This window comes from Pleurodeles waltl, chromosome 3_2, assembly GCF_031143425.1.
Source record: "Pleurodeles waltl isolate 20211129_DDA chromosome 3_2, aPleWal1.hap1.20221129, whole genome shotgun sequence".
Classification (NCBI taxonomy): Eukaryota; Metazoa; Chordata; class Amphibia; order Caudata; family Salamandridae; genus Pleurodeles; species Pleurodeles waltl.
Window position 1 is genome coordinate 158,552,636 of NC_090441.1, and position 15,352 is coordinate 158,567,987.

General features: G+C 45.9%; 1 protein-coding gene across 1 annotated transcript in view; it reads right to left on the reverse strand.

Moving 5' to 3' along the window:
• Positions 1-15,352, reverse strand: part of MARCHF4 (membrane associated ring-CH-type finger 4) — a 386,347-nt gene that overhangs the window by 171,606 nt on the left and 199,389 nt on the right. Inside the window, exon 2 of the mRNA XM_069227052.1 lies at positions 7,528-7,689. Coding sequence (XP_069083153.1) covers positions 7,528-7,689 — 162 coding nt within the window. The remainder of the gene's footprint in view (positions 1-7,527; positions 7,690-15,352) is intronic.

The following is a 15,352-nucleotide window of genomic DNA, read 5'->3' on the forward strand; positions in this document are numbered from 1 at the left end:
CCATCGTCTGAGATTAGGACAATTCTTTCGTCCAATTCCTAAGCTAATGGAATACCCCACTGTCGGAATCAGCGGAGCCCAAAATGTCCTTTAGTGAAGTTTAATAGTGTCAGAATCCACCCTCATAAACAGCTGCTGCTAATCAAGCATTTCCATAAACGCGTTGCTTCCTTCGTCGTGCCGCTTCTCACCAACGTTCTAACACAAATATTTTTTCAATTATGGCGGTCGTCGAGACGAGCACGCGGTAAACACTGCCGTCGCGGGCTCGTGCCGCGTGCCAGAGAACATAGAATATTACATGGGTTTTCCTTTTCTACACAAAACCTTTGAAAGGAGGCAAAAAACTAGAATATCACTCAGATTATAAGTGTAAACTGAAGTTCTCACCCATCTGTAAATACTCGGGTCGTGAGCCAGAGAACATAGAATATTACACCGATATGGAGGGATCTTGATGGACCCAAGTGGCAAGAGGTTTGAGCGCTAACGTGAAGATCATGGGGGATAACAGACACCCTTGTCTCCTGTTCTTCTGGAGAGAAAAGATCCGCAACACTGTATTGTTAACTCTCACTCGTGCCAGTGGGCCCATGTAAGGGAGTATGGCCCAGCCAATAAACTAGGGTCTAAAGGCTGTCCTTTCCAGTGCAGCGAAGAGATAGTTCCAGTCAATTCTGTTGAATGACATCCAGCGACAGCAGTGCAGCCTGTTCATGAGCAGGGGCTTTGGCTACATGTAGAACGCCATATAGATGTCGTAAATTTAACCGCGGTATGGTCCACCTCAGTGAGTGTCGGCAGGGCAATGTCTCTCAAGAAGTCAGTGCAGTCCTCACCCAACATGGCAGATGTGGAAGTACACAGAGGCTCATAGTATGTAACAAAGGTCTCAGCAATAGCTGCACTTGTGGTCTGTGGTGTCCCCTCATGGTCAAGGATCTCAAAAACCCAATTTCGCCCCCTGTGTCGCTGTTCTAGCCATGTAAGCAGCTTATTGGCTTTTTCCTCAACATCGTGCAGCTGTCGTTGGGTTGCCAGCTCATGGCTGCATGCTCTGTCTTCAACCAACTCCCTTAGTTTGTGTTGCTGCAGTTGCAATTGGAGGTGTAGTGGAAGAGAGACTGACTGGCCTTACACGGCACACAGGCTGAGTCAAATGACTCTCTATTGTCCCAAAAATATTGGTCCACTCGGTCACATACACTTGTCTTGTATACTTTAACTTTTATGTACCAAGGGTCGACCTGGGGGGAGGGGGGCGATGGAGGGTCAACCTGGGCGAGTGGGTGATGGGGACATGAGAAAGTCCCTACTGGAACCATTGAGCATCACCTTAACTGGCGAATGATCAGAAATCCCATGCGCTTTGTGTGTTGTGGCCCCAAAGTGGTCAACATGTATTATTTGAGTGAGGAGATAGTCCAGTTGTGCCAGACTTTCATGAGCTCCTGATAGGAATGTGTACTGTCGATTTATTTGGTTGTGTACACGCCAAATGTCCGCCAGTCACATAGCTGCCATAAAGTACTGTTTCTGGTCCGCACTGCTATGTTTGGGTCTACCACATCATTCATGTCCCCCCCATAGCATCAATGTTTGGGGTGGCAGTTCAAGGAGCATAGTACTCAGGGAGGTCAGAGTCGGTGTGTGAAGTCTGGGGGGTATGTAGAGAGTGCAGATACTCAGGTGGCAGATCGTTCTCCCACCTCGCCACCAAGACGTGGAACACTCTTCCCACCCACCTACGACAGACACAAGACCTACCTTCAGGAGACACCTCAAGACTTGGCTGTTCGAGTAGTAGCAGACCCCCCCCCCCCAGCACCTTGAGACCGTCATGGGTGAGTAGTGTGCTTTACAAATACCTTGACTGATTGATTGAGGGCGAGCCCTACCCAGCTCCCTGTCCATGCCACATTTCTACCAACGGGATCTGCCCATACCTGGGTATGGATAAAAGACACAGACTTCTTACAGAGAATGCCATCTCCCCTGGAGTTGGTCGAATAGCTGGCGTGGGCCAGTAGGGTGTACCCAAATCCAGACCTTGTAGTGGTTTCCCTCAAGGTGAGTCTCTTGTAAGAGGATCAGGTTTGGGACGTGTCTACAAATATATTGGAGTACTATAGTGCGCTTAATCTTGCTACCAAGGCCATTTATGTTCCATGTCCAAATATTTGAAGTACTGCGCTGTGTTGGTCCCATTTGGCTTAATGAAGCATATTAATGTGCCCGAGGTGTCCCTCCTGTGTGCCCATGCCCTCTCCCCATCATGCATACCCCCCTGGAAGTCATTTCCATCTGTCTATACTGTAGCCGAGCAAAGCGAAAACATGAAACTTTTATAACATTTCAAAAAAATAACACCCAACTAAGAAAAGTCCCCCACCCTGCTACCATGCCATGTGGGTTCTGAACCATCCACCACACCAACCTGCAGATTGCCTGTCGCCCAAACTGAAGCATGCAAAAGACAAATAAACGGAGGGTTGGCCAGCTCCGCCGTGACTGACTGACAGATTCTAAATAAAACAACATTACTATACCCCTTCATCTGATAATGGAATCATATCCTGAGACACAGTTTTGAGCTCTAATACTGTCTCTTGTGGCAGATAAACCTGTGCCTCAGATGCTTCCATTGCCACACATGTGGGGTATGAGGCCCAGTGTATGCATCCCTGTCTCAGATGAAGCACTTACAATCTCCAGCTGCTTCTAACATTGGTAAATACTGAGCATGGGTCAGTGGCATATCACTCATGGGTCTTTCGGAGCCTGTTCTTCAGCCCTAGGATCCAGCAACCCCCCTATCGCAGAAGAATCACTTACAATCTCCAGCTGTTTCTACTATTTTCATAAATAGTTAGCATGGGCCAGTGGAATATCACTCATGGGTCTTTCGAAGCCTGATCTTCAGCCCTTGGATCCGAGGGTTCATTAGCGTCTTTGTCCCAGTGTTCTCCCCGTTGATCACTCCTTGCATCCCGGCCATTCCGTTGCACAGCGGTGCTCCAGCCCTCCAGACAGTCCCATGTTTCCTCAGGTGACACAAAATGCCAAGTCTTGCCTTCCGCGATCACTCGCAGCTTGGCTGGATAGAGCATCATGTTCTTAAGGTCTTGCGCTCTGAATTCCTTCTTCATCTCCTCGAAACTGCCTTTGCCATTGCACCTGTAAAGTGAAATCCAGGAAGAAGCAGATGTTGGTGTTTTGATATCTGAGGTCACTGTGTGAGCGGACCACATTAAGATGTGCGTCTTTGTCACAGTAGTTAAAAATCTGAGAGATGATAGAGTGGGGGCACTAGGCTTGGGCGGAGGGATTGGCGCCCTGTATGCTCTCAGACAGGCGCTTGGGGCAGAGTGTTAACGATAAGGTCTTCTAGGAAGATACCCCCTCCCGAACCCCCACCACCCTAATGTTGTTTTTCCTCGCTCTGCCCTCCTGATACTCGCGCTTCGCCGCCATATTTGCTGGTTGTTTGATTAAAAACTGCTCCTGGGGCTCAAGCCTTTTAGTGGTAGATTGAAGGTGGGTGGTGTGAAATTCCGCCACAGTCAGCTCCTCACTTATTTTCTGGACATCAGCCTGCAGGAGGGCACCATTGATCATCACTGTATCCAACTTTGTTTCCAATGTGTCCTTTAGATCCTAAATCGCAGCCATAATGCCCCCCAGAGAGGGCTTGCCACCGGGCTCAGGCTCAGCCCCCTGCTCGTCTTTGTTGGCCTGTTCCCTTGGAACAGCATAGTTGTCCACTTTATTGGCTTAGGGCATGAGCGGCCCCCTCCACTTCACCATGGTACACCCCTGGGAGGGTATGCCAGCCCTGAAAAACAGCAGGCAGGGCCTCAGGCCCACCCTGTCCCTCAGGATTACAGGGCACAGCTCCAGAAAACCATAGAGTATGGGGAAGGGGGCTGTCACAACCGGGTTGGTGAACCAACACTCAGTATTCCTCTCTTGGGGATCACTGCGGCGATGTAACAATCAGGCAGGATATGAGGCAGTTCAGGATTATCCTGAGGCCCAGGGGAGGAAGAAACTATCATCTTCACAGTAGATTGTTTGGTCCACGTGATGTGTCTATTCAGGGTGTCAGGCTTGGCCCAGGCCCTCGCTCTCACACTCCCCGCACAGGTGCACTTACTGCCTTAAAAGAGATCAGGGCACTCACTGTCCATGCGGCCCTCGAGCAGCAGTCCTCAATTACCTAGTGTGCAGCGTCCCACTGCGCTCCCTCTGTCAATGGGGCCCAGCAGCAATTTTCCAGCACCAGGCAGAGCACCTGTGCTCACCCCCGCCGCTGACGATGGGCCTCACGGCAACAGGGGCACAACATAGGAATGGGGAGGGGTCCCTCCAAGAAAGCCACATCGTCACTCTTTTGGTCCTGCAGGCCCCAGACCAGCCACAAATAGAGAGGGCCTCTCCTCTTTGGGCGGAAGCTCGCTATCAGCACCCACCACTCTTCACCACCCTCTCAACGGCCTGGCAGGGACAGGAAGGACTACCGATGGGATAAGGAAGTGCGGTCATAGCTGCTCCCCAGTGCAGTGCACGGCTGCATCTTCACTGCGCAGCCCTCGTCTCCTGCAGGCCCTTCAGCAAGTGTGATCTCAGCCACCTCCAGGGGTTCCAAACAGCAAACCAGGGACGCCAGGCTCCTCTGCACACAAAGCAGATCTTTGATTGTCCCTAGATATCAAAAATGATGACGGATGTAGGGGTTATTTCAACAGCCGCTGTGGAGCTTTGTTTATGTGCTTCCATCTTGGCTGGTGCCAGGACATTCGCTCCAGTAGTTTAACTTTTAATCCTTATTCCACTGTCACTTGATGTCAACCCTCAATTTCTGCCTCCTCTCCTTATTGCACTTTAGAATTGTGTAACACAAATTCTCTCACCCTATTTAACTTCCCTTGACATAACCTTATATAGTGTTTCCTAATCTGCAGCACATCAAGGGGAACAAACCCTATACTCACATGCAGAGACAGCCATTCTATTTCTTTCTCCAATTCTCTTAATTTCTCGTCCCATTCCATTCAGCTCTCCATTGCTGAGTCTTTCGACCAACCCATTTATTGCAGGAAGACAAAGAGCATTGCCTTAAGCTTGATACCATTGTACTTTAAAGATGCTCCATTCCACAAGATACCAATTGCACTCCATTGTCTGTGAGATGGGAACCCAGCTCTATTAAACACTGGCCATTTGGAATAATACTTCTGCAGAACAAAAACATGCTACAGTTGGCCCCCTGAAGGATTTAAAAAGGGCAATGATCTAATCCTCTCAAGTAAGTTCATTTAAGATTGTTTATGAAGAAAGATAAGCAGATTTACAGTCTATGGGGGTTATTACAACTTTGGAGGAGGTGTTAATCCATCCCAAAAGTGACGGTAAAGTGACGGATATACCACCAGCCGTATTACGAGTTCCATAGGATATAATGGACTCGTAATACGGCTGGTGGTATATCCGTCACTTTACCGTCACTTTTGGGACGGATTAACACCTCCTCCAAAGTTGTAATAACCCCCTATGTGTTTTATGTATGAAATGTCTGTAAACAGATGTACATCTGTCGATTAAGGCCAAGTGTTTCCATTAATGCAATGAATGCAATGGGAATGTCATGAAACCCTTTTGGAGACAAAATCATGCAATCATTTACCAATAATATTGGAAGCCATTCCACATTCTTGGAAGTCTAAATGCTCATATTGTCTCCCACCAAAAACTACACGTAATTTGATTATAAACTGGAGATAAGCAGAACCCTCTTAATTATGATTCTCAACTGGTAGTACAGTTAAGGTAGAGCAGCTAGTAGTGTTGTAGAAATTCCAATCTGGACTCAATGAACCTAGGAAGGGATTCAAGGAGACTTCATGGGAACACTAAGGGAAAAGATCCAGGCATGAATACCACGTTTTTGCTTGCATAAGTGTGTATTGTCTAAGCATAGCATGCTCATTACTGGATACATTTTGTGACCAAATCTGCCAAGGGTGGTTGGAATGGTTCTATGGGGCAATTTTTAGTATTGGCATTGTAGTCTTTACAGGCTCACTGTCTGCTATTGATGAACAGTTTTAAATATACTGCACTAAACAGAACGGCAGAGCTCTTGGCTAGAGGAGGTAGATACATGCTGTTAAGAGACAATAAGATGTAAAGAATGGAAAAGTCAGAAAATACTAATTTCATAAGCTAGAAGCAGTGTCATTATGCAAACTAAAATATCCCACACAAACATAAGAATATGAAACCAACATGGTTGGAGCAAAAAAGGTCTGATGCTAGTGTTCAATCAATGCAAGTGCAGGTAGAACCAATTTGAAAACCAAAATGAAATAGGAAAGTCCTGTCCAGCATGTTCAAGGGCTGTTCGAGGGATGGAGGTCCTCTGGTAAAAGCTCCTCATCTATGATAAGACAGGTTAGTAATGCTTTTAAGATTTAGGATTTTTTTGCTGTTATCAATCCAGGCATAAAAATCTACCTCACCAGCACACCGCCATCCTCCAGTGCTGCGACCATCCTAGATGGACTAACAGTATAAACATCCTAGTGTTTTAGCAGTCAAATCACACATTTCAAACTTTTCCTTGGGCTTTTTTCCGCTGCACGATACACCAGAAACATCTCAAAGACCCAGCCATGACCCTAGCCAATGGGGCTCTTTGTAGGGTTGACTCTCCAACAATTGTATGTCAAGTTATTGAGCAAAAATATTGTGATGCCAAAATATTAAGGCCTAAGTATCGAGAACCAAAATATTGTGAAGGTAAGTGTATATACCCCACAATATTTTTTCCTGGATGTAATGGTGGAAAACCAAGTCCATCAAAACCATTCCTCTATAAACATAGATCCACTATAGCGTTCATGCCGATGCACAGCCCTTTTCCGCTACTGCTGTGCATGACTAAACTCACATTCTTAACTCTGGGCTTTCCATCTATCTTAAGTCTTTTTTTGTCTCTGACACAAGTGTCCCATTTTAGCAGATCTGAACCACCAGAATGGAAATAAATGTGCTCAATCTGTAAATAACAAGGCAAAATAACCTGTTTCCATGGATCGCAAACTGGCATCCTTAGCACGTGGTAAATCTGTACACAAATGTACATACTTTTTCTCTCCCTTTTCAGAAAAGTCCCTACAAAGAATGTGAGGAATTGTCAGGGTTGACAACTAGCTTAAGCCCTAAAAAAGACATCTGACCATACATAAAGGGCCGAATCCAGTCGCACATTCTGGATTCTCACAATGATTATTCATGAGATTCAGGTACATAAATAGATATTCATTGATCATACTGAAATTCTCACTTGGTGTGGCCCTCGATGGCCATCACATAGTCCACAGAATGTGTTACAAATGCTTCCTGTGTCCCTCAAACATTACCACACACCATGCAATAGAGATTCAATCAACAACACGGGCAGTGACAGAATTCACAGCACATTACAGACGAATAACACAGAGGAATGTTTTAGTTGTTTTGTACCTTTACCTGAAGAGGGTTCTTTGTGCTTATGGCGATGACGTGGTATTTGTAGTAGCACAGTTCACAGCTCCAAGAACCCCTCTCACTGATCCACCGTATCAGGCACGGCTGGTGTGTGCACTTAACAGACCCATCACATCGGCAAGGACTCAGCAACTCCCCCTGAACACAAAATGTATTTGAAAGAGATTAGTTCCTGCATTCATACAAAAGTGTACCATTGAGAACTGAGCAAGACTGACATTGTGAGCAATCAAACTTTTTTTAACCGAGGCTTATGTACGAAGGATAATGGAGTTATTGGCACCAGAAGACAAATATGGCAATCATGGGCAACCCTAAAATCACTGGTCATCCACAGTATCGGCAACCATAAAACTATTGGTGATCCATAATATTAAACAACGTTAAAACCATTGGTCATCCATAGTATCAGCAACCTTAAAACCATTGGTCATCCATAGTATCAGCAACCTTAAAACCATTGGTCATCCATAGTATTAACAATGTTAAAATCATTGGTCATCCATAGTATCAGCAACCTTAAAACCATTGGTCATCCATAGTATCAGCAACCTTAAAACCATTGGTCATCCATAGTATTAACAACGTTAAAACCATTGGTCATCCATAGTATTAACAACCTTAAAACCATTGGTCATCCATAGTATCAGCAACCTTAAACCATTGGTCATCCATATTGTTAGCAACCTTAGCACCATTGGTTATCCATAGTATGGGCAACCTTGAAACAATTGGTTATCCATAGTATTAGCAACCCTAACCCCTTCCCCGCCACGGACGTAATGGTTATGTCTGGTGGCGCGGCGCTGAGGCGCCACGGACGTAACCATTACGTTCTAGTATAGGCCCTCGGGGGAAGCGCTGGCCTCCCCCACTACCCACAGGGCAGGGCTGGAGGGGGAATCGCTTCCCCTTCCACCCCCGTTTCGCCCCCCCGTGACGTCTGATGGCGTCAGCACGGCAATGCGTGCTGACCTCATCAGGGGTCAACTCCCGTCGCGCTTGAAGCAATGCTTCCAGCGCGACCGAGGAGAAACCGATTCGTTTCTCCTCGGTATGGGTAGCAGGGGAGGCAGAGAGGCTTGAAAAGGGATGAAAAGGCTTTTTCTTCCCTTTTCATGTCTCTCTGTGCTATCCTTCAGCATGATTGCTTAGGGAAGGGTCGCTCCACCTGGAGTAATTTTTTTATCAGCCCTTTTCTGCCCCCGCGGGGCAGATCGGCCTATATTAATTGGGGGGGGGGCAGAAGCGGCTAGACATCAGGGAGTTTTTTTATTTTTATTTATATTGATAAGGGGAGCGACCCCTTAGGCAAGGGTCACTCCCCGGGGAGCAATTTTTTTACTAGGCCTTTTCTGCCCCGCCCACAGGCAGATTCACCTATAATAATTAGGCCAAACCACTAGACACCAGGGATTTGTTTTTACATTTATATTGATAAGGGGACAACCCCTTAGACAAGGGTCTCTGCCCTGGGGAGGCGGACAAATTGTTTTTAGGTAATTTCTGCCCCCCTTGGGGGCGATCAGCCTATTTCTATTAGGCAGATCTGCCCCCGTTGGGGGGGGGGGGACCACTTAGGCACCAGGAATTGATGTGTGTGTATGTGTGTGTTTTGTTTGGGGGTGCAGGACCTTGAGCAAGGGTTGCTCCCCTGGGGGCACATTACTGTTGGTACCATTTTGTCAGAGGATGGCCAGGAGACAAGAGAACAGGAAGATTCAGCTAGGCTACTTGTAATCATGGGTATCTTTTGTTTGTCTTATTTTAATCTAGTTTAATTTAGTCTGGTTCAAGACACTGGGCCATACTGGGCTCATACTCCTGCTCATCATTCAGCCAGCGGTGGAGCTAGGAATCCTCATCCAGATACATTAGGAAGTGAAGATGGTTTTGCTTTTGTATGTGGGGAACAGGGAACATCTATGTGTTAAACACCTGAGGCGCAGAGAAGGAAAACTTAAGACGTCTGAAGGTTGTCTTTTTGATTTTTTTTTCAAATTCTTTTTTTGAGGGATTTTACCGGTACAATGTAGCATGACCGGTTGATGACAACATAACATTGATCACAATCATCATGAGGCAACATAAGCACATCAGTCTTAAGGTAGGTCCACTGTGGGGCTCAGAATGGAATTGAAGCAGTGGCAGAGCCATAGACGGACTCCCACTGGAAGAGGTGCGCGTAGGCTAACTGAGCGGTTTATGCCGTGTCTCTGTAAGAGTGTGCTCTTCCACAGGGTCACTCTGAAGTGCAGATACCTCTCAGACAGAAAACGTGGGCTAGGGGTGAAGGTGGATGACAGCCCAAGATTCATGGGCAGGATATCTTTCTGATGGTTCTGTTGAATCTAAGTAGACCTGTTGGTTTTAGGACATATTTGAGTGCCAACCTGGATGTCACCAAGCATTCTTGTAGCCGGAAGAGTAACATCTGGTGACGCCTGCGTCATCAACCACAAAGAAAGCAAAGAAATTGAAGAACAATGCCCTGGGCTCTAATCCAGGGAAGTGAGGAGTTTTTCTCAGATATGAAAGAAGCGTCAGGATTGGTGGGAGCGGCCTTGGTCTGTGCTTTCTAACCCAGCTGTCTAATACAGCTGGGTTAGAGAAGTTTAAAGTACGCATGTCAGGCTAGCTGTCGCAAGACGGCCGGCCGAAGGGACATGAGCACAGCTCCCTACTGCCACTTGGCAGTAATTGCCCCGCTCTGTCCTGACACTCGGTTCAGGATGAGGTGCTGAAAAATAAAATGGTAATAAAAAAAGTTTATCACCATTTTATTTTTCCAGTCTGGGGGCATTTTTCTTAGTTCTTGTTGAGTTCAAAACATTCCATAAACCTTATTTTAAGTTAAGTTTCACGTATCTATTTATATGACTTGGTAAATCTTTGGGCTGGAACAATTATAAAATCATTCAGGGGATCCCCTTCACCTCTACACTCTCCATGTTGCCCTTCACTCCCGTAGCACATCTGTCGCTTCCCTACCCTTCCCTGGCACGCTCAGCTTGTTTTTAATTTCTATTGTTCCACTGCCCTTTCCTGCTGACCACTGCTGGTTCTTTTCAATTGGTGGCGCTGAGTTGCTCCCCTCACGCTTTTCTGTTGTTCACCCAGCCATGCATGCCCCGTTTGTGTTTAAAAGAAATACCCATCCAGCGTATTGACGCAAATGTGCACATGCATGTGTATACATTATCATAATGGGAAAAATAATTTAAAGGCAGATTGACCAACTCAACCAGTCTGGCAATTCTTTCCTTATGTGACCTAGATAGTCCTATTTCAGACTGTCCAACTTTGATCTTCAAGGGCTTCAACAGCCTCAAGTTTTAAGGATAAAAAATGGGTTAATAAATTGTTAACATTTACACTCAAGACTTGAAGGTGAGTGGTACTGGGAAAGCTATTTAGGTTTAGAACTAATTCCAGAAACTAGAGATTTCTATTACCACACTGAGAACCAGATTTAGAGTTTGGCGGACTGATTACTCTGTGACACATATGGTGGACATCCTGTCCGCCATATTAAAAGTACCACTGATTATAATGCACATTTGTGAAGGAGTAACCCGTCCGCTAAATCAGGCCCTTAAAGATGAATCCTGTGGATTCTCCTCTTGATTAAAATCGCCCTGCGGAAATGTGAGAATCTTTCATTACTAAGAGCTCGAAATTAGGCCTTCTTTTATGCACATTTATGTCACGTGGACGTACTGAAAACTTGGCATGACTCTGTCCCTTTTGAGACTGAGTTGGAGTCTGCTTGAAATACTTAGAAGCTTTAGGAGTCATCAGTTTTCTTTGGAGTCCATGCTCCTTATTCAGAAAGCATTCCTCTGCAAACTCTGTCACAGATCTTAGCTTGCTTCCGAACAACGACAAAATCAGGAATTAAGCTTTCTAAATGGGTCTTGGTACATTAATTGTGGGTGTTTGAACAGATTGCGTGGGAGCATGGAAAATAATGCGTTGTCGACTTGTACAATGCATCTGTGCTTGGCTGAGCTCTCCACACGCGGCCCGCCTGCAGCGACTACACTAGCGCTGTCTGAACACTTCTGCGCCCCCTGTGCCTGCTGCAGTGCTTGCGACGAGACAGCCGTTCTGACACTATAGGGCAGTACGCGCAGGCTTACAGAGACATGTCTCAGTTTATGTTTCCCTTGCAAAGCAGCGCCTGCCCCTTGCTTCATCTTCCTTCTAGTGTGCAGAGAGTCACCACAGATGGTGAGCTTGTCTTCCAAATAGACGGGGTGCAGGCTTTGTAAATGATGGAGCTGGTTTTGAAGATTGTGTAGGACGGCAAGGGAACTATGGTGAGGAGGTGATGTGGTCATGTTTATTCATGCCCTCGATTAGATGTGCTACTGTATAGACTGCCCTTTGTGGATGCCACTGTAGAGTCTGGGAGGCCGTGGGGCAGGGGATTTCCACCATCCAGATAGAGTAATAGAAGAGCTGGAACAGCAGCTCTAAAGTGCTTTTCTGGGAGGAATGGCTCCACTTGCTTCACCGAGTGAGATCTAGCACCAGGCCATCATTATTGTCTTGGTAATGTGTTTCTTGAGGATGAAGGTGGCGACCCGGTTCATCCAAGTGATTTGGCATTGGCTAAGAGGCTGTCAAGATTCATGTCACTGAGCCTGGTTTGTACTATTTCTTCCTTGATGTTCTTGGCAAATAACAATAATTCTGATTTGGTTGGGTTGAGCTTTAGGTAGATGCTGTATATCAACAAGTTTTCTCCTTATACGGAGGCTTCTTAAAACTTCTCAAATTTCTACCTTAGTAAAGACGCCTGAAAATACCTGCCAGTGAATACTGCCATAGGCTAAGCATGCCATTCGACTCAACCTATTTTCTTCAAACAAATTTTTTAGTTTGTGTCTTTTTCTTAGTATTTTGTGCTCTGCTTACCTTGCTGCCATAGCTGACCCCCTAAATCCCATATAAGGAAGGTCACTTCTCCCAGACTCTGTAACGGCTGAAACCTGTTGATTATGTTAATGCCCATCAGGCATGCGTGTGTCCAATCCTTCTTTATAGGATAGAGAAAGTTTAGCACATGTCGGTTATAGCAGTTTTGCAGTAACATCCCTTTTAGCAGATGATGGCAAAATCTCTGATTGCCTATAGGCGCTCTTAAGAGTTACCCAGAGAGTCACACTCATCTTTAATTATAATTGTGACCATGAGTTGTGGATATTACACTGAAACATAAAAGATGTCAAATAGTCCTTATTCCTGTGATGGAGTTTAGAGCACTCCTGGATTGACCCACTGGAGGGAAGTCCTATCTTCCAATTATTCATAAAAGTTATCGTTCACTGAATTTCGTATTTAACAGTTTTCAGTGCAAGGGTGACATTAGTTGTTGATTCTGCAGCTTAAGTGCAAACAATGTATTACAAGTTCATGAGTGTGTAACAATAGCAACACCACTAATGAGGTGGGGGCAGCAGCTTAGATCACATCACTCCCAGCTGGGACAGCTAACAGGTCATTTAACCCTTTATGCACTGAAACATACTTAAACGATGAACAAGAGCTCATGAAAATGACAAAGCAGTCCAGACATTTCCTTTCAAACAATGGAAAGGGGGCTGCAGTTGGCGGGTTGGGGAGATGGAGGATGTGTTCCTCATTATATCACTATATTTATTCTTAGACTTCTCTTTTATTCAATTTCTTGTATTGGGCACATTAAGGGGCATATTTACAAGCCTGTGCGCTGCGTTGCGTCACTTTTTGTTATGCAACACTGGCACAAACCTTGAAATCATCTCCATGAGGCCACGCAAAGCCACTTCGCGTGGGTTTGAAAGGCTTCATAGATATGGAGAAAGGCAAGGAAGTGCAAATTGCTACGTTGCCTTACCCTGCGCAGGGGAGGTGTTCCCACACAACACCCATTAATTTGGACGCATCCCTAGATTTACAAAACCTTGGAAACCTGAGGATGCACAAAACACCTTACGCCCCCCCCAGGGGAGGCGTAGCGAGGAGAAATATATTTATTTCTCCTTTTTTCCTCTCTCTATTGTTCAGCAATCTGCAGCACACATAGGAAGACGAAAAAGCCTGCACAAAACATCCTGCCTACAGCCCAGACAACCATGCATCATGCAAGGGTGCCTACTTTGGTGCTAGGCTGCCAAAAAAGCCCCCAGCACAGTAGGAAAGGACAGGAATGTGCCATATGCCATATACGCAGCGCATTCCTGCCCTTTCCCTTTGATGCAGGCAGATGCCAAAAGTCCATAAATATGGGCCTAAATCTTTAAAGGGACTCTCTGGTGGAGCCAAAAAATGCTTTTCTTTGCCCGGTCCTGCATTACTAACAGTCACCAACATTAGACCTTTTAGAATGCTGCTATGTTTCATGATGTCCGCCTGGCCTTTGAGATGTAATGTGGCATCACGCCCCAGAAGACCCCTTTAAGCCAACCACTATTTCATATGAGGGAATTCTCTGCCATTTCTTTCATTTCTTCTGTCATAGAGTACCTATTATTGTAGGAGGTGCCACCCAGGGCATGCGGCCACTTGGTACCGAAAGTGACTCGGCATCAGCCCCATCAGACACTAGGAGGCATCTGCTTGATTCCCTATTCTTCAGGCGGCTTCTGGTCGTGAAAGTGAAGCAGGCCGGGTATAAGCAGACCAGCGACAACTGCTGAAGTGTGTAATGGGGAGAGCCCGCAAAGCAAGCAGCTGCATGTTGGCACTACACTCAAAATAAATGATTAAAGGTTCACAGTTTCCTGTCCCACTCTGTCGAGCTTCTCATGCGGATCAGCACGGAGGACATAAGTGACTGTGGCCCGCAGCTAGGAGACTCTCTTCCGGGCGAGCTGTATCAGCCTCACACAAGATGTCTTCTATTGTGTGCTGCAGGGACCAAAGTGACCATGCCAGTGAGAAGCCATCTTCTAATTTACCAAACACTGAAATCTAGTACTGCAAGTAAACTGGTTGACAGAAGTGTACCAAGACCTCAACTCTCAGAATGCATTCATCGTTACATGAAGGTACAGGCGGTATCCTGGTGATACGGAGTCAATCGAGTCATTCCAGAGAATGCTAGCCCTTGATCTAATGTACTCTACCATCTGAAGCGCTTGCTGCAAACTGAGCAGAAATACATGTAACCAGTGAATACAGTTTACCGATGGACCAGTCTTCACACAACCATGAAATATTGTAGCATTATAGCCGCTCTGAGTTACTGTGCAAAAACTAGTGTGATTGGCTTCTGCTGTGGGTGCACTGACCAATAGCAGGTTTTTGTGCACACCATGGAGAGTCGCAGGACCCTTTTTGAGAGATGCCCACTCTTGCAGTGGACCCTCCTCCAAACTCTGTGATAGGTCCATCAAGAATCAAAGATACCTCTGCAACAAAAGGTTCATGGATATTGTTTTAATGCTGAAAACATCAGAGATGTTGTCATATTCTAAGGTAACCGCACCATTACTCTGTATGCAAGCAATGTGAAGTGTTAAAGAGTATTACTCTAAGCAAGCAAATATAAGTATTAAGGAGTATGTATTACTATGCATGCAAGCAAATGTAAGTGTTAGAGTATGTATTACTCTGTATGCAAGCAAATGTAAGTTTCAAAGAGTATGTATTACTCTGTATGCAAGCAAATGCAAGTGTTGAAGAGGATTAGTGAGAATGCCGAACCTTAAGGTACTCAGGCACATTTTTGGAAGCAGCCTGTGCCGCTGGTGTGGCACTGTTAGTGACGCACCAGTGGCGCGAGCTGCTGACCCATTTCTACAAGGCCATG